A 23,844-nucleotide genomic window follows, 5' to 3' on the forward strand; every position below is an offset into this window, starting at 1 on the left:
AGTGTCCTTAACAAACCTGCCAACCTTTGTATCGTCTGCAAACTTGGACATTCAGCTTGATATACCATCATCAATATCATTTACAAATACAGAAAACAACAGTAGACTCAACACTGAATCCTGAGTGACTCCACTAATAACATTAGTCCACGATGAGTGGTGTCCATTGATTACCACTCTGTCTTCTCCCACTCAACCATCCCTTTATCCATAGCAGCAATTGGCCTCCAATGCCACACTGCTCCAATTTGTTCAGCAGTCTTCCATGTGCAACAATATCAAAAGCCTTTCTAAGATCCAAATATATGATATTAAAGTTATTCCCTGCGTCCAGTTCCTTTGTGACCACATCATAGTATCCAGTCAAATTGGTCAGGCAAGTCTTTCCCTTAACAAAACCATGCTGTGTCCGAGCTATAACTGAAGTCATTAATTTTCCTGGAACAGAAGTTAAACTAACAGATCTATAATTACTTGTGTTGCCCTTTGATCCTCCTTTATGAATTGGGGTCACATTTGCTCATCTCCAGTCCATGGGTACCTCCCCTGAGTCCAAAGAAGCTCTCATAATTATGGCTAAGGGTTTGCTTACTTCCTTTATATAACTGGATAGATCCCATCCACGCTGGGTGCCTTTTTTATGTTTATCTTCAACAATTTCTCCTCCACTTTCCTCTCAGTTATTACAAAATCATCTAGCTCACTGCCAGAGTTTAATTCACCTCTGCCATTCCCCTCCCGGAATAACTCCTCATGTGTGAATGCAGATGCAAAATACTCATTTTGTGTGTTAGCCACCTGAGCAGGATCATCAACAGTTGAACCGTCAATATGCAGTGGACCAATCTGATTCATTCCTTTCGTTTTAGAGTTTACATAGGTAAAGAACTCTTTGTTGTTTTTCTTTGTATCCTTTGCCAAGGATTTCTCATAATCTGCCTTTGCCTGCCTAATCTCCTTTGTGACTTGGTTACAGACCAGCTTATATCTATCATAGGCTTCCATGTCACCCATTAATTTATATGTGTCCCATGCATTTTTCTTCTCTGCCATATGTCTCATTAGTTCATCTGACATCCATTTAGGCCTAAACCTTTTTATTTTGTGTTGGTCTTTAGCATTTGCTTAGTCTGCATTTATAGTAGCCACTTGTATGAGTTTGGTAGAGTGGATTGTTGTGCTTCTGTATTATGGTGGTTGCTGAATGTTTCAGATGGATTAACAGTAATTTATATTTTAGTGTCTTTTGCAGAAGAATAGTGTAGAATATAATGTGGTGGTGTTTGTTATCCTCATTTGGCTTTATATATAATTCACACATTACTTTTTAAATTTCGTTTAGCAAATCTCTAATTTGATATACTGTACAAACTATTTAATGTTCTATATATATTTTGCTCATATTTTTTGACATAAATAAATATTTTTTTGTGATTTAAACTTAGTGTTATAAACTTTGAAGTTGTATTTTGCAGTTTTAAGTGCCATGATAAAAATTTGAATGTAATTCTAATCCTTGCAGTATTCTTAATTATCCTGAATGAAACTGCCTCAATTAAAATTACTGTAGTCTTTCATATGGATGTATAGGCTAAGGTTTATTTAGAATGAAAGGAAGCAAGCTTATAACATCAGTAAAAAAAAACAAAATCAAAACAAGAGATGACAGTTTCTTCTAGCAATCAACTATCAAGGCAGATTTCTGCACACCTACTCTGCAACCAACTTTTCTCAACTTGAATTTATGCCCCACGTGTATAGTCTGAGCAAGAGGAAGGATTCTGTCGACATTGAGCTTACTCAATCCCTTGAACACCTCAATCAGATCTTCTTGTAGGGTCCTAGTTTCCAGACGCTGCAATTTGCAGAACTTAAGTCTTCCTTGGCGAGAATACTGTTCACTTTTGTTCTGTTCACTAATGTCATTGCTCTTCTGTGCAACAATTTCAACAGATCAACATCCTTCATAAAATTAGGCTTCCAGACCTTAAGCAGTACTCAAGAAGTGGCCTAACCAATGCTTTATACAACAGAATAATTACCGCTTAAGCTGCTACAAAAATTCCTATATAACATATAGGAATGCAATGTGAAAGTTCAGATGGGCTGCTAGGACAGCTCACTATATAGTGAGCTGTTCTAGCAGCCCATCTGCACTGCTCAGAGAACTTAATGTCTTACTGCAAAATTATCCCCAAGTCTTTTTCATTCTTCCTTAGTGTGGTACTACACAGTTCATATGTTATTCAGGAATTACTGCTACACATGCATTACCTTGCATGTGTTAATGTTAAATATCAGCTGTTACTTCTCAGCCCATATGCCTAATTTATGGGGGTCATGTTGGAGTAACGTGCCCTGATTCCTGCTATTAACCACCCTGCCCATCTTTCTGTAATCAGCAAACTTAGACAAAAAATTTGATATATCCTTCATCAGTATTGTTAATAAGTATTGAAAATAGTAAAGGAGGTGCAGTGCTGAACCTTGAGGAACTCCACTAATAACATTAGTTCAAGAACAGCAATGCACATTGATAACCGGTCTTCTTCCACTCAACCTTCCCTTTATCCATAGCAGTGTGGCATGCCTTTAATGCCATACTGCTCAATTTGCATAGCAATCTTTCATTTGGAACAGAATCAAAAGCTTTTCTGAAATAAAATGATGTCAAAATTGTTTTGCATCCAGTTTCTTTGTTACTGTGTCAGATTGTTCAGACAAGATTGTCCTCTTGTCAAATTTTGCTGTGATTGCTGTATAACTGTATTTCTGTCCAGATTTCCCATGTTATTTCTTTAACTGATGACTCCATGGCCTGGAACAGAAATCAAGCTTACAGATTTGTGGTTTATTCACTTTACTCTTTGATCCCCTTTGTGAGGAGGAAGATTGTCTCTCTCCAGTTGAGGGAGACATATAATACAGTTGGTTGGAGAAGTGTATATGTCTTCTCCCCCCCCCCACATGGATGCTCTCATAATTATGCTAAAGGTTTGCTTACCTTTTTTGCTGCCTCTCTTAATATAATTGGATAGATTCCATCCAGTGTACTTTCTTTTAGTATCATACATCCCCATTCCTAAAAATTTCTTCATCTATGAATGCAGATGCAGAATATCTATTCAATTTGTCAGCAGTCTGAACAGGATCATCATAAGCTATACCAACCATATCTTGTGGAGCAATATGATTCATTCCTTTCCTTCTAGTGTTAAAATAAGTAAAGAATTCTATTTTTCTTTGTATTTTTTGTGAGAGACTTCTCATGTGCCTTATCTTGCCTAACCCCTCATGAATTGATTGTAGACTAGTTGGGTTTCTGTGTCCTTAATTTATATGCATCCCGAAGAGATGTCTGTAAATTATGAAGCTCTGTAATATTATTATTAGGCTCCTCAGCCACCAGTCTCATTAGTTCATCTTTAGGTTTAGACCTAACCATCCATTTAGGTCTAAACTATGTAGCTTTTATGATTACTGCTTAGAATACTTGTCATTTAGAATTTGCAGTTAGTAACATCATCAGTTGGTCCTACTTGATAGAATTAAAAAAAAAAAATGCCCTGGACCATTGTAGTCAGATTTACAGAAGGAAAATTTTCCCCCTTACCTCCTGCAGTAGTTATATCTTTAAGTACATCCCATACCACTATACTGTGATCACTGCCATTCAGTGGTTCCTTTATCCGGATTTTCCTAATGCCAAAAGAGTATCTGCTGATAATCAGATCAAGAGTATTTCTTTTTCATGTTCCCTCTCTAACATGTTGGTGTTGAAAACAGGCATCCAATAAATTCGGAAAAGTCTTGCTATTGTGTGAGTGACCAACTCACAAGTTTCACCTGGAAAGTTTCATCTGGAAAGTTAAAAGTTCACCATTATAATATACTCACACACTCAATTTTTGTGTACTTGTATAGTTGTTTATTATACGCATCACAGTCATTTGGCCTATAACACACACATCTACTCTCATTTTTGTTTTCCCACTGCTTATGTCACACAAAACTGACTCAACATTGTTTGTTTGTTGTTTGCTATTTGGTTTTTAGGAGCATTAGCAACCAAGGCCATATTGCTCCGGGGATATGCGGTGGTCATTCCCTGACCTTTCCGCCTCCTCCATATTTGGTAGGCACGGGCTCGAACCCCGGTCTAATCAAGAAGCGTGTGCTACGCACTGCTGCTCTTGCCCACCTGGCTACGGAGGCGCCGACTCAACATTGTACTGGCCAGACACATAAACTAAACTGGGTGCAGTGTTATAGACTTTGTGCTCTTTTAACCAAGAGCATAACCCCCCCCCCCCCCAGTGTGTGTCCTTCCTGTACATAGTATACTCACCACCTTGAAATTCTGCTTCTGTTATGTCTGAGCATTACTATATTGCCGATAACCATGTTTGATGATTTTAGTTGAGCATTTTGGCCATGATACTGTTAAAGTACAGAAAATTGTTTTGATGTTGCATTGGAGATTAGTACAGTAAAGTTTAGCTCTTATTATTAATATAGCACTCTTCTCAGGACCTGTTGAATGGGTGTGCCGCTCGGTGAATTTAGCTGACCGCCCGGTTGAAATCTAAGTGATTCATGTGGTACCGTATGGTACTGATCTCTATCAATATTAATTCAAACATACTATGCGATTGAGGTCAGTGCGACAGGGGTGGACACCAAGTCTGACTGGAATTGTGATTGGACACTGAAAGATCGGTAGAACTCAACTTTCTGGTACGACACTGAAAGATCGGTAGAACTCAGCTTTCTGGTACATAACCTACCTATGCAGTTATAAGACCTCCCACTATTCGAACATTGCGCTGAGATCATGCAGCCATCGTGTAGTTCCACCCTTTGAATCCAGATTACCAAGAATATTGTCATGTGCTTTATGTTAAGCTATCAGAGGCCAGTCGGTTGATGGCCTTGATATTTTGGTTGAATTCTGCGATTCACTGAGTCGACTCAGATTCACTTTTGTTATTCAAATCTTTCGGACACTTTCTGAGTCGACTCAGTGTATCGACTCACTCACTCTGTAGCCATCTGTATGGCAAGCTGAATATTAGAATTCTGTAAAAATAATAATTTTTAATTATTTTTTTTTACATTGAATTCTAATAAAATTGTTTTTTTTAAATTTGTTATTAAAACATTCTACTTTTTAAATAAAAAGTACCTTATTTGTTAAATTTAGTGTGTTTATGTATATGTGTTGGAATTTTCATTTTTCAGTTAAAAAAAATATAACACTAGCCAATATTAAATTTTTTCAATGTTTATTGCACAAATATCATTAAATCAATATAATGTTAAATGCAATTAATTTTTGTTCGGGATTACTTAAGTCACATTTATAAATAACAGAAAATTTTATAATTTTGCAAAGTATTACACCTCCTCACCTGGCTACTTCATAATGCCACCCGATTGACAAAATTTTCTGGGGAGAACGTTAATAGCTAATGAAAATGCAACTTAAGCCACTATTTTAAAATATCTCGCGTAAGGTTTTTGTTATTTTGTGTTTTTAACCTCGTGACATGTTTTAATAGTTTGAATTTCTTTTGAAGGAAAGTGTTCAGCAGCAGGCTTAGATGTTTTGGCAAGTGTCTTTCATGAAGATCTTCTTCCAGTACTATTACCAATTTTAAAAGATACGTTATTTCACCAGGACTGGGAAATAAAAGAATCTGGAATTCTGGCATTAGGGGCAATAGCTGAAGGTAATTTATATCATCAGTTTTGTTTAACACTAAGTAATAAAAACAAATGTAATACATTCACATTGAAATAAAGCAGCTTGATACACTACACTAGATTCTTGCTGCCTGCAAAGTATGACATGGTAATGGTGCCATGAATGAATCTGTTATATTTTATTGTTATTATTTTTTTGTACATGAGGACATTTTTTATATAGCAATCAGCAACCTATATTTGTTAATTAGCTTGCTGAGTTCATATTGTGGGGTTCCTTTGAGTTCCTCTGTGAGTTGCCTCACAGAGGAACTACTCTATTGTTACTACTCTAAATAAAAAAGCACTACTCTACTGGAGAAATATATTGCTATTTATTTAACTTGCATGACTTTTCCCATAGTTTCAATGCTTGTTTTCCAGGCTCTTTAGCTGTTTGAATTAATTTTTGCTTTTACTTAATTTATTTAATATATTGTATATTTAATTTTAATAAAAGTTATTTTTGGTGATATTTTGTAAATTTGATAAAGGTTGTTACAATATCAGCATTGAGGCTATCGTGACCCAGGCAGAATTGGCTGAGTCACGATAGTCTCTAACAAGTACTCAACTCATTGATTGTTTGCATTGCTTGTGGTATGTATTTTAGGGCCAATCATAGCTCAACTGGTGATTCTTTTCTTTGTTCTTGTTGCAAGGAGTGTACTGATTTAATATTAAGACTTGGTGCATTGCTAGAAGAATTGGCCGACCAGGCTAGCCGAGTGGGTAAAGTACCTGCCCGGCAGCCCAAAGGTCGCGGGTTCGATCCCGCCTCGGGCTTGGATCAAAGTACTGCAAAAACCTTGGGAGGTGCAATATGGCCACAGAAGCCGATGCGCCAACAACAACCAAATCAAAAAAAAAAAAAAAAAAGCTAGAAGAATTTAAGTTGCTGAAGAAACAGGTGCTTGCTCCAGAGAAAAATGCAACTGGGAGCTTTTCAGGGACTGAAAACCTGTAATTTGCTGAATGATGCACACCCAATTTGGGCCTCAGAACAGAATAATCAAGTGCAAACAGCTCTGGTTCAAAAGGATTTAGTTCTAATGGGAGATTCCATTTTCACGGAAATGGGTAATAACAGTTTTTGTAATAAGGGTAGCTGGACTAGAACTGGGGTGTCTGCCAGGAGCAACAGTTTTTGATGTTACTAACAAATTTTCATATTTGACTGGGGATAAGAGTAAAGAGAGCATTATTATTTATGTGGGGACTAATGATATTAACCATGCATGAAATGATGATTTCTTGTAAAAAATATAGGGCCATGCTGAACACTTGTTAGTTGTTGAGAATGTGTATGTGTTCGAAGGATTTTGCCAGTATTATTGAGGATACCTTAAGGGTTCAGGGGAATTGCTAGTTGGGACAGAGATAAGGGTTATATAGATGTGTTTATCTGAAGATATGGGTCAAAGTAACACTTTCACACAGTTCAAGAATTCTTGTTTGTTGCCACAGCAGCTGATTGGCTAGATGTTCAGAGCATAGTGGTGTTTCAAATGAGTTGGAAGCTCACACTAGTGTAACAAGCTTAAAAACTTCACAGGGTGTTTCAGGGTAATAATAAACCATAAAAGAACACTAATGTTAAGTGTGTATACGATAATAGGTGCTGAGAGTGCCAACTCTGATGGGTGTCTAAGAGAGGTCGAGGTGTAGGGTAGATGCCCTCGAAGAAATAAATATGAGTGGCCCATCAAGCTCTCAGCTGCCCAACTCAATGCCAGAGCTCACTCCTGTTCAGCAGGCAACACAAAAGCAATCTCCAAGGCAGAATGTGCTGGCCTTACAGAAACTAGGTATTGTTGGTGACTCTATTGTCAGGGAAACAGGGAATATATTATGCAAAAAGGATAGATGGAACAGGACCAGGGTATGTCTGCCAGGGGCAAGAGTTGATGATGTTGTAGAGTAGATATCATCTTTTAAGGGCACAAAAGGTGATATTGTTGTACACATTGGCACTAGAGATCTGCAGATTTAATTAGCAAGTACAGGTCAATGTTGGAAAAAAGTTGCGATCTAGGGTTGAATTTGAAAGTGTCTGCAATTCTTCCGAGACACGATAGGAGGGAGAATATGATGCGAGCCTTGTCAATGAATTCGGCTCTGGCCTTACAGAAACTAGTTATTGTTGGTGACTCTATTGTCAGGGAAACAGGGAATATATTATGCAAAAAGGATAGATGGAACAGGACCAGGGTATGTCTGCGAGGGGCAAAAGTTGAGACGTTGTAGAGTAGATATCATCTTTTAAGGGCACAAAAGGTGATATTGTTGTACACATTGGCACTAGAGATCTGCAGATTTAATTAGCAAGTACAGGTCAATGTTGGAAAAAAGTTGCGATCTAGGGTTGAATTTGAAAGTGTCTGCAATTCTGCCCAGATACGATAGGAGGGAGAATATGATGCGAGCCTTGTCAATGAATTTGGCTCTGGAGAGATTGTGCAAGGCTCATGGGGTAGAATTTTTTTTAAGCTTGGTCTGTGCTTGCTAACCAGAGAGACTGCTTCTACAGGGATGGGGTTACACTTAAATAGAAAGGGTGTTAGAATATTTGCTGATGCTATCGAGGTTGTGTTAGGTGAGTCGGAAAACTTCTAGCTTGGGCGGTGGATACACAGACTAAAAGATTAACAGTGGCTGCAGGCAGAGGCAAAAGTGATTCTTGTACTGCTTCTATTGAGATGAGCAGCAGCCTGGGAAGCAAGTTTCTGGGGATTTCCAGGACTGCTGGGAGTCATAGTAAAACAAGTAAGTACATGGGCTGTGTTAGTGTAACCAAGAGTAGGAACAGTTGCATGTATACTTGCATTTACACCAATGCTAGAAGTATAGTTAATAAACTTGACAAGTTTGAAGTTCTGGTCAAGACATCAAAGGCTGATACTGTTGGGATATCAGAGATGTGGTGTCACACAGATATAAGAAGTGCAGAATTGGAATTTGGGAAGTACAATGTATACAGAAAGGATAGACAGAACAGGAAGGGAGCATGGAGTTAAAATCTAAGTGCATCCAAATGACACTGGTGGACAATGCAGTGTCCAGTGGGGTAGGGTTGTCAGATGTCCTTTGTTTCAAAAGACAATTCTTTATTTTGGCCAAACTGTCTGTCCTTTATTGAAACAAGAAAGGATGCAATTTGTCCTTTATTTTAATTTTTCAATGCCTGTGTCTCGTAATGGTAGTGGCGGAATTCCACACAGGCGTAGGAGGCATACACTTTGGACCCCACATGAGCAGGCCCCCTCAAACAAAAAAAAAAAAAAAAAAATTACAATTTCATTTCAAAGCTTTAACAGGGAATATGTTAAAAACCCCCTGAAATGCAAAATCCAGCACTGAGAAATGAATCATAAAGAGAATAATCTTAACCTATTTTAGCCTCTCTGGCTCATATATGTAGTTTCACGAACACCATGTGCTCAACTTCATACTTCTCAATGAAATTATATTTTTTTGACAAAACAAAAACTTGCATCTGTGTGGCCATGATCTAATTTTCACGACAATCGTGCTACTAGTAGATAAAAAAAATCATAGGTATCGAAAAAATCATTTTTTATAATATGGTGTTCAATGGCTTTGTTTAAACTGTTTTTCCTATAACTTTACAAAGAAACATTTATCTATTTCATTTATATGGTTATAGGCACCTACATATTTCATGTTATATACAAACACATTTTAAATTTTAGTCATCAAAAATGGAATTTCCCCAACAAAAGAAGAGGCTTTGTTTCTTATAACAAAAATTGGGAGCAAGAATACGAATGGCCAGCTTCAACGTGGCGAGATGTCTTCTATGCAGAAATCTGTTTAAAGTTGGTTATGTGGAAATCTTAGCAGTTACTCAACAAAGACTCAAGCTCATAAATCGGCTCAAAAATGGGCAAATTCTTCAAATCTTCTTGATAGGTTTCTTATGAAAAAGAATACGAAAGAAGAAGATTTAGATACTGCAGCTGAAATAACTCATATTTATCATTCAATTAAGCATCACCATTCTTATAACTCATTAGATTGTAGCATGAAATTGAACTGTAAACTTTACAATGATTTAAAAATTGCACCAAAAATATGTGGAAGAATCTACTGCCATTGTTTGTAATGATTTAGGTAAAAAAAGCATTGCAAATTGTTTAGGATGATTTAAAACAACATAATCCACTAATATTTTTTTGTTTACAGAGTGATAGTCATTTTTCTGTTTCAGCTAAAATAAGGGATAACCTTAAATAATTTCATGAGTTTGCCGAAACAGAGTTTAAGGAAATTTTAAAACATGTACTAACTAGATGGCTTTCTTTACAACCATGTATTCAATGAATTTTGCTTTCATGGAAGGCTTTAAGCCTTTCATGAAAGCAAACCAAAAGTCTTTTGGTTTTCGTTAGCAAACCAAAAGACTGTTCCAAACAGTTTTTTAAAATCCTTCAAATTAATGAAAATTCAACAGAGGTCCCTATAATTATAGAATTATATTTTCTTTTCTCGATGTATGCGATCGAAATAATTTGCAAAGCAATAAAAGAGCTTGAAAAGAATCAAACATGTGCCACTGATATTTTTTATATAATGAATGATCTGAAAAATTCGCTGAAGACCCTGTAGTTAAAAAGCACAGTAATAATGATTTCAAAACATTTTATAATGCTGAATTGAAATATTTAGGAAAGAAATTTAATTTTAATGAAAATACACCTTTTTTGAAACTCAGCAAATTAAGCTTTAAAAATGGTTGTTTTAACTATGACTCATTTGTTGAAGGAGCAGAATGTATATATATATATTTTTTTATGAAAAGCCCAAACACGAAAGGTATTAGAATCTATAGTATGTAGCAGAATGGAGAGACTCTGTTATAGACGAGTCATTAATTAACCTAATTGCCTTCTTCTGAACGGAATCTAGAAGCCTGAGAGAGGTTTTGGCGGCACTGTCCCAGATGTGGGAATCATATTCCATGGCAGGGCGGATTTGCAATTTGTACAGAGTGAACAGCTGTTTGGAAGAAAAATAACGCCGAGAGCAAAAGACAAAACCAAGTTTTTCCGATGCAGAGGAAGCAATATTTGAAATGTGCTTGTGCCAAGAGAGATTATAAGTCAGGGTAATCCCCAAAAGAGATATATCATCTTGCCTAGAAATTGGAGTATCACCAAAGATAAGCATAGGAGCAGAAGAATCCTTTTTGCGAGATATAAGACAGGTCTGAGTTTTAGAAGGATTAAAATCAAAAAAGTTGCCTTTGCCCCACTGGAAAATTACCTGGAGATTGGTATTTAAGGAATTGGTAGCAGATGTTCGAGAAGTTGAAGCTGATTGAGTGGGTGAAGTTTCTCAAACTGGAAATTGGAATGCAATGTGTTATCATTGGCAAAACTATGGTAGGATTTCCAGTCAATGGAAGAAGGTCATTAATATACAAGAGAAAAGAGTGGGGGAAAGAACTGACTTTGGGGGACACCAGCATTAGTTGAGTTAGAAGACAGAGAGCCATCTAACACACCCTCAGTGAACGGTCAGAGAGAAAACTAGATAACAAGTTACAAAATACAGTTGACAAACCATAAGATGGAAGCTTGCTTAGAAGACCTTTATGCCAAACACGATCGAAAGCCTTTGTGATGTCAAGAGAAATTGCTTGTGTTTCACTGAACTTTTCCATTGAATTCGTCCATAAATGGGTAACATGCCAGAACATCACCAGTACATTGACACCGACGGAATCCGTACTGGTCATCGTTGACCAGACGGAAGGTTTCTAGGTAGTTTAAGAGTTGGTGGTTAATTGATTTCTCCATTACTCTAGAAAGAGTAGAGGTAATTGCAATGGGACAATAATTGGATGGGAGGAACTTGTCACCCTTTTTAGGAACTGGCTGGATATGAACAAATTTCCAAGCAGATGGGAAAACACGTTTGGAATAAGAAAGTGAAAAAAAGTGGCAAAGAACAGGAGTAAGTTCAGAAGAAGAGGTTTTGAGAACAAATGCAGAAATATCATCAGGACCTGGAGCTTTCTTAGCATCGAATCGTCAAAATCCTTCTGATATCCTTTTGATGGAAGACCACAGGAGGCATTGAATGGAGCGTGTTGGGAATGGTAGCAGGTGTTTTACCAAGATCATTATTACATGAGTTTGAAGAAAAATGGGATGCTAGCAGGTATGCTTTGTCGTTGGTTGAAGTGACAATAGAACCAGCTGGTTTTGAGAGGTGGGAGCAGAGATGAGCAAAAGTTGCAGCTAATAGCTTTGGCAAGAGACCAGAAAGCCTGGCTACCATTAGGGCAAGTAGCATGTTTTCTATTCTTAGCCTGTTCAAATTCTAGTTTGGGCTGATTAATTACTGTTTTACAGTTGTTGTGATCTTTGGTGTAGGTAGAAAATGAAACTGAGAAATTGGAAACAAGCCAATTACAATATGCAACATTCTTCTCTTGAACAGCCTTAGCACATTTATTGGAAAACCAAGGTTTAGATAAAGGACAAGATTTTAAAGTGGAGTGTGGAATAAAGGATTCCATTCCTACAAGAATAATTTCACTGACAAGATCTGAGCAAACGTTGACATCAGAAATTTTGAAACCGTAATCCGACCAAGGAAAAGAAAAGAAATCTCGCAGGTCATCCCATTTTGCATTCTTGTAATGCCAAACAACATGGGGTTGGGAATAGCCCTGAGATAAAGGCTCCATTGGAGAAGAGACAATCACCAAGTAAATCTGAGGTGCCTAAAGGACCACTCACTTCGACTGTGTACTTAGAAGGGTTGTTTGTGAGAAAAAGATCAAGCATGTTGGCTGTATGGTTAGGATTGTCTGGTATTCTGGTAGGTAAATGAACAATCTGTGCGAGATCATTAGTAATTGTAAAAGCCTCAGCATCTCGACCAGCTGGGTCTGTGTGACTAGAAAATGGAAGCCAGCTGGAGTTGTGAATATTAAAATCACCAAGGAAAATTACCTCATTGTTAGGAAAGTTGGACTGGAGAGAGTCAAGTTGCAAAGAGAGGAAGTCAGAGTTCCAAGTGATTAGTGGAGTTGGGAGAACGGCAGGGACAACAGATGAATTTGACAGAATGAGGAAAAGAGATTTTAAGCCAGAGAAGATTGAAAAGAGGAGATTACCAAGTCTCTGACGGAGAATATCAGAACGGACATATGCACAAGTACCACCTTTGAGGCAAAAGGAGTCATACAGCAAATAATTTAGGCAACTGAGATGAGCAGTGGTTGAATCAGCTGATAACTGAGATGCTGTCGGAAAAATACATGGGGTTTGGCGAGACTGTAAGTGGAAATGGACATCATTGAGATTAGAGCTGAGACCATGCTTATTTGTGAAATGAACTAGGAAGTGTTTAGGAGGTTTAGATCTTTTCATAGATAAGTTTGCTCTATTAGTGTGACAATTCATGATGTATTCATTAGTAAGAAAAAGTGGCGGGGAGGATGCTGTATGAAGTAATGAATTTTTCGATATGGTGTAAACATTGTAAGAATATACCCAGATCCTTGACATTTTAAATTAATAGAAAAACTAAAGTTGGATGTGAATGATTTATTTGATGAGGTTTCAGTACTGAAAACAAATTATGACACTGCATCAACTTCTGAAAAATTTTAAAATTTTTGCGAAGTTGTGAAAGCAAAGTTTCCGGCATCCCCCTCCCCCCATACTTCTCCTTCAACCCATGCCCCATGCGCGGTTCTAAGTACTATAGGTTTTGATACCTTTCGTGTTTGGGGTTTTGAAAAAAAAAAAAAAACTTTGAGTCAATGGCATTTAATTTTGAAAAGTGTTGATTTTAAACTTTCAAATATTTTCAAGGTCATTTTGTATGTTTTTTTTATTGCCGGGGACTTCCGCAAATTCAAAGAGGATTTTTAGTGTAATGAACTCAAATTGGAGGGATGGGCAAAATAGATGTTCAGTTTCACTCATAAAAAGCAAACTAATGATCTACTTCAGTTTTAAAGATAATTGTTTAGATCAGGCTTGTCCAACCCGTGGCCCAACAAAAAATTGTAAACTTACAAACTTTATGAGATTACGACTAAAAATACCATTAATAATAGTACAAATACAATTTTAACATGCTATTAATTTATAAGCGATGAATTTAACACGTTCTTTAGCAATGAGAGATTCATAAAATCATTCTCAAATAATTGTATTTATTCAAAATTGCCGCCCATGAGAGTAGTTACTTCTTAACATAATAAATGGTGCACTAGCGCTGTTGCTTCCTACATTTTACCACGCATCTCTCTCTCTATGTGGGGCCCAATGTCTCTTTATATGTGTCCCAAAACAGCTCGTCTTCTTACTGTGTGGCCCAGGGAAGCTAAAAGGTTGGACACCCCTAGTTTAGATTTTTCTGAGAAAATTAAAATTGATGCTGAAGTTCTTAAGGCTGCTTGAAGTAGTACAAAATATGTTCAGTATGAATGATTTCTAGCTGTTCAACAAGTACATTTTTTTTTTTTTTTTTTTTTGTGCTTTTTTTTTTTTTTTTTTTTTCAGCTACCTAAAATTACTTTAGCTTGATGTAAATTAATGCACTAAACTTGCATTAAGATATTTGGATCAATTCATGCTTTTTATATCGTCCATATCATGTTTTATCCTTATATAAATCGTTTACCATTAAATACTTTAAATACTAAGTTAAACTAAAATTTGCAAATATTTATAGTGAATATGAAAACAAATAAATTTTAAACCAAAATCTAAAAAATATAAACAAATTGTTTAATTATTAACTAAAAAATCATTCAATTTTCCTTTTTTGTTGTGGGAGGGGGAGTGGAGTGAGAATTGGAGAGTGGTAGCATTAATTATTTTTGACTGTCCTTTAATCCAGTGATAAAAATCTGGCAACCCTAGTGTGATGTGATATAAGCATTGGGAAAGAGAAAATGAGAGAAAAGAGAAAAGGAGGCGGCATAGCAACTAAGCAAACCCTTAGCCATAATTATGAGAGCATCCTTGGACTCAGGGGAGGTTCCCACGGACTGGAGATGTGCAAATGTATCCCCAATTGACAAAGGGGGATCGAAGGGTGACACGAGTAATTACAAACCAGTTAGTTTAACTTCTGTTCCGGGTAAAATAATGGAGTCACTGGTTAAAGATGCATTTCAGGATCATCTAGATAAGACTGCAGCAATAATTCAGACACATCATGGGTTTGTTAAGGGAAAGTCTTGCCAGACAAATTTGATAGGATATTATGATGTGATTACAAAGGAACTGGATGCAACAAATAATTTTGATATCATATATTTGGATTTCAGGAAAGCTTTTGACACTGTTGCACATGGAAGACTATTGTACAAATTGGAGCAGAATGGTATTAAGGGTAAGTTGCTACAATGGATAAAAGGATGGTTGAGTGGGAGAGGACAGAGCATGGTAATCAATGGGTGCTGGTCTTCGTGGACTAATGTTATTAGTGGAGTCCCACAGAGTTCGGTGTTGGTTCCTCTGTTGTTTTGTATATTTGTCAATGATATTGATGAAGGTATATCAGGCTTAGTGTCGAAGTTTGCAGATGATACAAAGGATGGCAGGGTTGTTAATGACAGTAATGGCAGTGTGCTACTGCATACAGATCTAGATAATTTGGGCAGATGGGCTAAGAAGTGGCAACTGAAGTTTAACCTTGACAAATGCAAAGTACTGCATATGGATAGAAGTAACCCCAGAGAAACATACCAACTGTGTGGTACTACACTTAAGGTGGTAGAAAATGAAAAAGACCTGGGAGTAATTGTGCAGTCAGATATGAAGTTTTCTGAGCAATGCAGACAGGCTACCAGGTCAGGTCATGGGGTTTTGTCAATGATATATAGGAATTTTTCTAGCAGGGAAAAGGAGGTGATTGTCCCTCTGTATAAGGCAATGGTCAGGCCACACCTTGAGTACTGCATACAGGTCTGGAGGCCTCATTTTTCGAAGGATGTAGATTTGCTTGAGCGTGTACAGAGAAGGGCAACAGGATTGGTGAGGGGAATGAAGGGATCCTCTTACCAAGAGAGGCTTAAGTTCTGCAAATTGCAGTGGCTGGAGACTAGGCACCTGCGCTGTGATCTGATTGAGGTGTATAAGGCCTCGAATGGGTTGAGCATGCTGAATTCTGATGGGATCCTTCCACTTGTTCAGATTATGAACCTAAGGGGGCATAAATTCAAATTAAGAAAAGACAGATGTAGAATAGATGTGCGGAAATTTGCCTTTAGCCAGCGGGTGGTTAATTGCTGGAACAAACTTCCATGTGTTGTTGTGGAAGTTGATAGGTTAAATAAATTTAAGAAGGAACTGGACAGGCATTTGGAGGGAATTGTGTGATTTTTTTTTTTTTTTTTTTTTGGGCTGATGGTAAAAAAAAAAAAAAAGTAAAGTGCAGCCATTATCAACCCACTGCAGGATGGAAGCCTCCTCAACAATTCATGCTGAGGGAAATGGACCATAATCTGCCACGCTGGTCCAGTGCGGGTTGGCAGATCGACCGTATTCAGCAGTCAGGGGCTTGAACCCCGGTCTACTCAAAGAGCGTGGGGCTGATGGTGCATAAGCTCAAACACTTGCTTTCTTGCATCACATGCCACTAGTACTACTAATACTTCAATGGTACTGCAAATCACGGAGGCAGTAATACAGAGTGCATTACAGGATCTTTTAGATAGAAGTCGAATTCTGAAGGAAACACAACATGGTTTTGTAAAGAGAAAATAATGTTTAACCAATCTAGTTAGCTGTTTTGACATTCACTCATGAGTTGGTGTAGGAAATAATTTTGGCTTTGTTTATTTAGATTTCAGCAAAGCATTTGACTCTGTCCCACATGTAGGACTGGGTCAAATGCTTTTCTGTAGTGTGGTGTAGGAAATAATTTTGACTTTGTTTACTTAGATTTCAGCAAAGTATTAGACTCAGACCCATGTGGCAGGTTACTATATAAGCGAGTATATTGGATTACAGAGTGTATGAGGGAGATGGTTATGGTTAACAGTAATTCTTCAGATTGGGCTAATGTAAGAAGCAGGGAGGTACAATTAAGAATTGGTACTGGGTACACTTTTGTTTTTGTTTTCTTAAATGACATTGATGTAGAGAAATCATCGTGTTTCATGAAGCATTTGATATCAAGATCACCAGAGTAGTTAATGATCAGTGCCAAGTGCAGCTTATTTGAGATGATTTAAACTTCAGAGTTGGTCAGAAAAGTGGCAGTTATTTTTTAATGAAGCGAAATGTCTTAAAATTGGTTGGTTTGAACTAAAAAGAGTAGAGGAAGAAAGAGATATGGGAGTTGTGATAAGCTGGACCCAAAATTATCTGAGCGGTGCAGACAGGTTGCAAGAAAGGCCTATTGTTGCCTATCAGTGATTTATCAAACATTTGCTTGTAGAGATAAGGGAGGTCATAATACCACTGTATAACACAATTGTGGCACCACAGTTGGAATGCTATGTCCTGGTATGAAGACCACACCTGAAAAAAGACACCGAAAAATGTACTACCTGGTGAGATTGGAAAAAGTATGCTCATGTGTGGGAAGACTTCAAATATTTGGGCTGTAGAGCTTGGAAACGAGATGCCTTAAAGAAGCTTTGATTGAGGCTTTGAGCATTGAAAGTAAAATGAATGAGGGTGGAGTTTTCACTGTTATGAATGATTCCAGACCTAGGGGACCTAAATTGAAATTATGGAGGAAGAGGTTTAGAATGGATTGCAGTATGTTTTCTTTTAGCCAGGAAATTGTTAATTTTTGAAATAATTTGTCTCCATAGGTGGTTGAGGCTTGACAACTTGGGAAAATTCAGCGCTCAGTTGGATAGAAACCCACAGAAGAAGATAGTTAAATAGGTGTTTTTTTAATTTATATTTTTTCCTTTTTTTGCCAGTGCAGCAAAATCCTAGGGCTTTTCTTACATGTGGCTAACACTAAATTCTAAAAGTAAGTATCATGAAGACCTAATCAATCCAGTGTTGAGATATACAGTGGGGCCGAACATTCGATGGTAATTCGTTCTACAAAACCTATTGTATGTTGAAAATATTGTAAGTTGAAATCAATAATACATTGATTTCCTGTAATTTGTTCCCCAACAACACATGAAATAGGTATTTCTTACATGTTATGTTTCATTTTTACATTAAAAATTAGTGTTTTATAAAGATTATTTAATAAATAGTCATAAAACATCTTAAAAAAAAAAAAACAATCAATCAATAAATTAGCATTTACTGTAAACTTGAAGTGCAGATCTGATGAAATCAATGGTGGCGTAGTGGTGGTGGGACTATATCAAGCATCAGCTGTCTTTTCAGTCTTTTATTGCTACTGGCAAAGAAACTGTCCAAAGTGGACTGTTTTTTACAGCTTTTTTGTAGCTTCCTGAAGTAAGAAATGACTTAGCCTTCCATTTTACACATCATGAGTTCAGTATTTTCAATGTTGCAGTGTTTTTTTTTTACCATTTCTCTTAAATGCTCCCAACAAGAAATGACAGTTGAGCTGACACTGTTGGGTGTCTTTTTCTTTCTCTTCCTCTCCAGTGTTACTCTCCATAATTTTCTCCAACCCTTGTAGCTCCTCTGCTTTTAGCTCATGCCCATGAGTGTCAATAAGGGCCTCCACATCCTCTTTGCTAACCTCGAGACCCATTGATTTACTAAGAGTGACAATATCATTTGTCAAAGCACCATCATCTTCAAATCCATCAATGTTATGGATAATTAAAGGGCAGATGTTTTAAAAGGCTGAATTTAAGCACCTGGTGGAAACTCCATTCCAAGAACTTACAATCAGCCTCACACAATCCAGTATGTTGAACTTCGACCTCCAAAAATCTTTGAGGGTGACAGCATTTTCACCAGAGGTCGTTGCAAAGCAACTTGCAAACATTTTCGTGGTGTAGATTTTCTTGAAGTTTGCATTCGCTTGCTGATCCATTGGTTGAAGAAGAAGAGTGGTGTTGGGTGGCAAAAATTTGACTTGAACAAAGTCAAATTGTGCCTCAAGAGATTGAATAAGGTTGGGATCATGGCCTGGCACATTATCCAGCAGGAGCAGTGCCTTCACAGGAACCTTATTTTTCTCAAGATAACTCTTCACTGAAGGACTGAAAACTTCAAGCTCCCATTCATTGAAGAGATATCCTGTAACCCAGGCTTTCTTTTAACTGCATCAAAACACTCCCAGCACATCTTTGTCACACTTTTATTGTTTAAATACTCTGGGGGTGTTAGTGATACACAAGCAAAAGCTTCATATTAAAATCTCAAGAGGCATTGGCACCCAACAGGAGAGTGAGCCTATCATTCATAGGCTTATGCCCAGGTAAACAGCCTTATCCATTCGCTTCCAGAAGAGGCTGGTTTTGTCAAAGGCAATCCGTTTTTCCTTGTAGTGTTCACTATTCACTCTGCTATTCTGCCATAAACATTTCACCCTGGCTTTTCTCTTCAATTCTACTGCTACTCGACATTTGTCATCATACCATTCCTCATTTCTCGGCCTTAAGGTCTCACCCAAGGTTACGTGTGCTGCACCCAAAATTGCAGCCTTTATGCAAGTCCATTCATCTTCAATCTTGTCACTTTTTTCCTGTTCCAGTAGTTTTTGGGCCAACTCTGCCTGGCACTTTGTTTCAACAAGTCTATCTTTCAATTTCTCTACATTCCACCGCTTAGTTTTCTCAGCCTTTCCTCTTGCTACTAGAGCTATTTTGTACTTCAGTCTGGCTCCCACTAGAAAATGATCAGAATCTGAGTTGGCACCCCGAAAAGCACAGACATTTTCAGTTGCAGTAGCCCACCGCTTAGAGACCTGCACATGATCAATCTGTTTAGCCTGGGATTTTTCATGTTTTGTGATTTGTACCAGGGATTTTCCCTGTACATTTATGGATATTCTTTCTTGGAAACCAGATACTCATGACCTTGAAGTTGTTGGCAGCAGCGGATTGCACTACTCTAAGACCATTATTGTTTATTTCTTCATATTGGCTATGTCTCCCAAATAGACGCATGAAAACTTCTTACCTGTCTGTTTAGCGTTGAAGTTACCAAGAGTTATAATAGCATCATGTCTTTGAATTCTTTCACATCAGCCTTGAGTCCATCGTAAAATCCACCCACAACATCATCATCCGCAGCTTCAGTTGGAGTGTACGCATTAATGAAGGTCACATTATGGAATTTAACTTTAATTCTAAGGCTGCAAATTCTCCTAGACATTGGTGTGAAGGCAAGTACTGATCTGCACATTCTCTTAGAAATCAAAAATCCTACACCCTGTTTTCCCTGTCTCTCATCAATTCCAGTGTAATACTTTTTTAAATTTTGACTTATTGATCATACCTTTACCTTTCCATCTAACTTCTTGAAGAGCAACAATATGCATCTTAAACTTTTCAACTTCCTCTGCTATGCTGTTCATAACTCCAGCCTGCAACAGGGTAAGCTCATTTTGTTAGTGGTCATATATCTATTTGCATCTACTTGTAAATTTTGATGAAGTTGTAAATAATGTCAATAATGTTAAATTTAAAGTTGTTACAACTTTTTTTTTTTTTTTAAGTTAACTTTAAAATGTTCATTTAATAGTACATTGCAATTTTGTCCTCTATTTTGGGGATTAATTATTTGCTGCTGTTAACTTTGTCATTGTTACTGATAAATGTAGAGATTTGTTAATGCTAAATAGCTTTTATTTATTTGTGAAACAAGGTGGAGTTGAGCTAACATTCTAGGAGCTGCCCTATCCTAAAACATATTTAGTTACTATATCAAACTACATTTGCAGAGAAGCCGAGATTACGATTTTTATTTAAAGATAATAAAAAAAATTAACGGGGTCTAATTCTGTTTTGCTAGAGTTATTTTAATTTTTTCTTGTTTTGATAAACTATTTGAATTAATATTTTATTTTATTATTATTATTATTTTTTTTTTTTTGTAGAATTTGTATTGTTTTAATGTTTCAATAAATGAATGAGAATTTTAAACATTGTTTATTACTTCAACATCCATGTTTTTCTCTTCTGGCATGATTAAAGCAATTTGCATGTTTCTTTTAATTGTTATGTAAATATTTGAAATCCAAACATAGCTCTTTAATCCAATGTACCTCATGTTCATGTCCATATACTTGAGGTCATTATTCCTAGACTTTTTTTTTTTTTTTTTTTATGTGAACCCCAAACACGAGAGGTATTAGAACCTATAGTACTTAGTACCGTGCTTGGGTTGGAGGTTGAGAACACGAAAGAAGATATTTGTTGACACTGGACTTGAACTTCTGTAGATTGTAATTTTCAGGAAATACGTATGAAGGAAGGTTGTTCCAGAAAACGGCAGTTGAATGAATAAATGAGGAAGATGAAAAGTTGGTTCTGTGGGTTTGAAGTTGGACAGTAAATGGATGTTGGCTGGTGGCAGCACGTGTTCGGACTGTTTTGAAAGAGAGAGAGCGGGAATTATAGAAACCAATTCAGAAGAACAGTGCCCATGGAAGTATCGGTAGAAGAGGCATGCAGCAGAAACAATACGTCTATGAGAAAGCGAGTGGAGAGACTCTGTTAGAGATGAATCATTAATTAACCTAACTGCCCTCTTCTGAATGGAATTAAGAAGCCTGAGAGAGGTTTTGGGGGCACCACCCCAGATGTGGGAACAATATTCGATGGCAGGGCAGATTTGCGATTTATACAGAGTTAGCAGCTGTTTGGAAGAAAAGTAACGCCGAGAGCGAAAGAGAAGACCAAGTTTTTTAGATGCAGAAGAAGCAATATTTGTAATGTGCTTGTGCCAAGAGAGATTAGAAGTCAGGGTAATCCCCAAAAGAGATATATCATTTTGCCTAGAAATCGGAGTGTCCCTAAAGATAAGCATAGGAGCAGAAGAATCCTTTTTGCGAGATATAAGACAAGACTGAGTTTTAGAAGGGTTGAAATCAACTAAGTTATCTTTGCCCCACTGGAGAATTGCCTGAAGATCGGCATTTAAGGAATTGGTACCAGATTTTCAAGAAGTTGAAGCTGATTGAGCAGGACAAGGTTTCTCAAAATGGAAAGTGGAATGCAATGCGCTATCATTGGCAAAACTATGGATAGGATTGCCAGTCAATGGAAGGTCATTAATATACAAGAGGAAAAGAGTGGGGGAAAGAACTGAACCTTGGGAGACACCGGCATTAGTGGAGAAGATAGAATACAGGGAGCCATCTACCATCACCCTCAGTGAGCAATCAGAGAGAAAACTGGATAACCAATCACTAAAAACAGTTGGCAAACCATAAGATGGAAGCTTGTGTAGAAGACCTTTATGCCAAACACGATCAAAAGCCTTTGAGATGTCAAGAGAACTACTTGTGTTTCACCGAACTTTTCCATTGAATTAGTCCACAAATGGGTAACATAAGCCAGAATATCACCAGTGGATCGACACTAACAGAATCCATACTGGCGATCGTTGACCAGACAGAAGGTTTCTAGGTAGTTTAAGAGTTTGAGGTTAATTGATTTCTCCATTACTTTAGAAAGAGTAGAAGTAATTGCAATGGGATGATAATTGGATGGGAGGGATTTGTCACCCTTTTTAGGAACTGGCTGGATATGAGCAAATTTCCAAGCAGAAGAAAAAACACCTTTCGAATAAGAAAGTGAAAAAAGTCGGCAAAGAATAGGAGTAAGTTCAGGAGCACAGGTTTTGAGAACAAGTGGAGAAATACCATCAGGACCTGGAGCTTTCTTAGCATTAAGATTCATCAAAATCCTTCTGATATCCTTTTGACGGAAGACCACAGGAGGCATTGGATGGAGCGTGTTAGGAATGGTGGGAGGTGTTTTACCAAGATCATTAATACATGAGCTGGAAGAAAAATGGGATGCTAGCATGTCAGCTTTATCCTTGGCTGAAGTGACAACAGAACCATCTGGTTTGGACAGAGGTAGGAGCAGAGATGGGCAAAAGTTGCGGCCACTAGACCAGAATGCTTGGATACCATTAGGGCAAGAAGCAAGTTTTCTACTCTTAGCCTGTTCAAACTCTAGTTTGGACTGATTATTAACTACTTTACAATTGTTGCGAGCTTTGGTGTAGGCAGAAAATGAAACTGAAGAATTAGAAACAAGCCAATTACGATATGCAACATTCTTCTCTTGAACAGCCTTAGCACATTTATTGGAAAACCAAGGTTGAAATAAAGGACGAGATTTTAAAGTGGAGAGTGGGATAAAGGATTCCATTCCTGCAAGAATAATTTCGCTGACATGATCTGAGCAAATGTTGACATCAGAAATTTTGAAACAGTAATCCGACCAAGGAAAAGAAGAAAAGAAGTCTCGCAGGTCATCCCATTTTGCATTCTTGTAATGCCAAACAACACGAGGTTGGGAATAGCCATGAGATAAAGGTTCCATTGGAGAAGACACAATCTCCAAGTTGTGATCTGAAGTGCCTAAAGAACCACTCACTTCGACTGTGTACTTAGAAGGGTTGTTTGTGAGAAAAAGATCAAGGCTATTGGCTGTATGATTAGGATTGTCCGGTATTCTTGGAGGTAAATGAACAATCTGTGCTAGGTCATTAGTAATTGTAAAATCCACAGCATCTCTACCTGCTGGGTCGGTGTGACTAGAAAACATAAGCCATCTGGAGTTGTAAACATTAAAATCACCAAGGAAAATTACCTCACTGTTAGGAAAGTTGGACTGGAGAAAGTCAAGTTGCAAAGAGAGGAAGTCAAAGAGCTCCAAGTGATTAGTGGAGTTGGGAGAACGGTAGAGACAACAGATGAATTTGACACAATGAGGTAGAGAGATTTTAAGCCAGAGAAGATCAAAGAGAGGAGATTCCAAATTGCCAAGTCTCTGACAGGGAATATCAGAACGGACATATGCACTAGTACCACCTTTGAGGCGAAAGGAATCATACAGCGAATAATTTGGGCATCTGAGATGAGCAATAGTTGAATTAACCGATAACTGAGATTCTGAAAGAAAAAGTACATGGGGTTTTGCAGACTGCAAGTGGAAATGGACATCATTTAGATTAGAATTGA

General features: G+C 37.4%; 1 protein-coding gene across 5 annotated transcripts in view; it reads left to right on the plus strand.

Moving 5' to 3' along the window:
* Window positions 1-23,844, plus strand: part of Tnpo (transportin 1) — a 563,147-nt gene that overhangs the window by 187,724 nt on the left and 351,579 nt on the right. For all 5 annotated transcript variants that reach the window (XM_090372882.1, XM_090372884.1, XM_090372886.1 and 2 more), the window contains one exon: window positions 5,580-5,732. In XM_090372882.1, coding sequence (XP_090229008.1) covers window positions 5,580-5,732 — 153 coding nt within the window. The remainder of the gene's footprint in view (window positions 1-5,579; window positions 5,733-23,844) is intronic.

Source organism: Mastigoproctus giganteus, chromosome 4, assembly GCF_048544385.1.
Source record: "Mastigoproctus giganteus isolate SK-2022 chromosome 4, ASM4854438v1, whole genome shotgun sequence".
Taxonomy (NCBI): Eukaryota; Metazoa; Arthropoda; class Arachnida; order Uropygi; family Thelyphonidae; genus Mastigoproctus; species Mastigoproctus giganteus.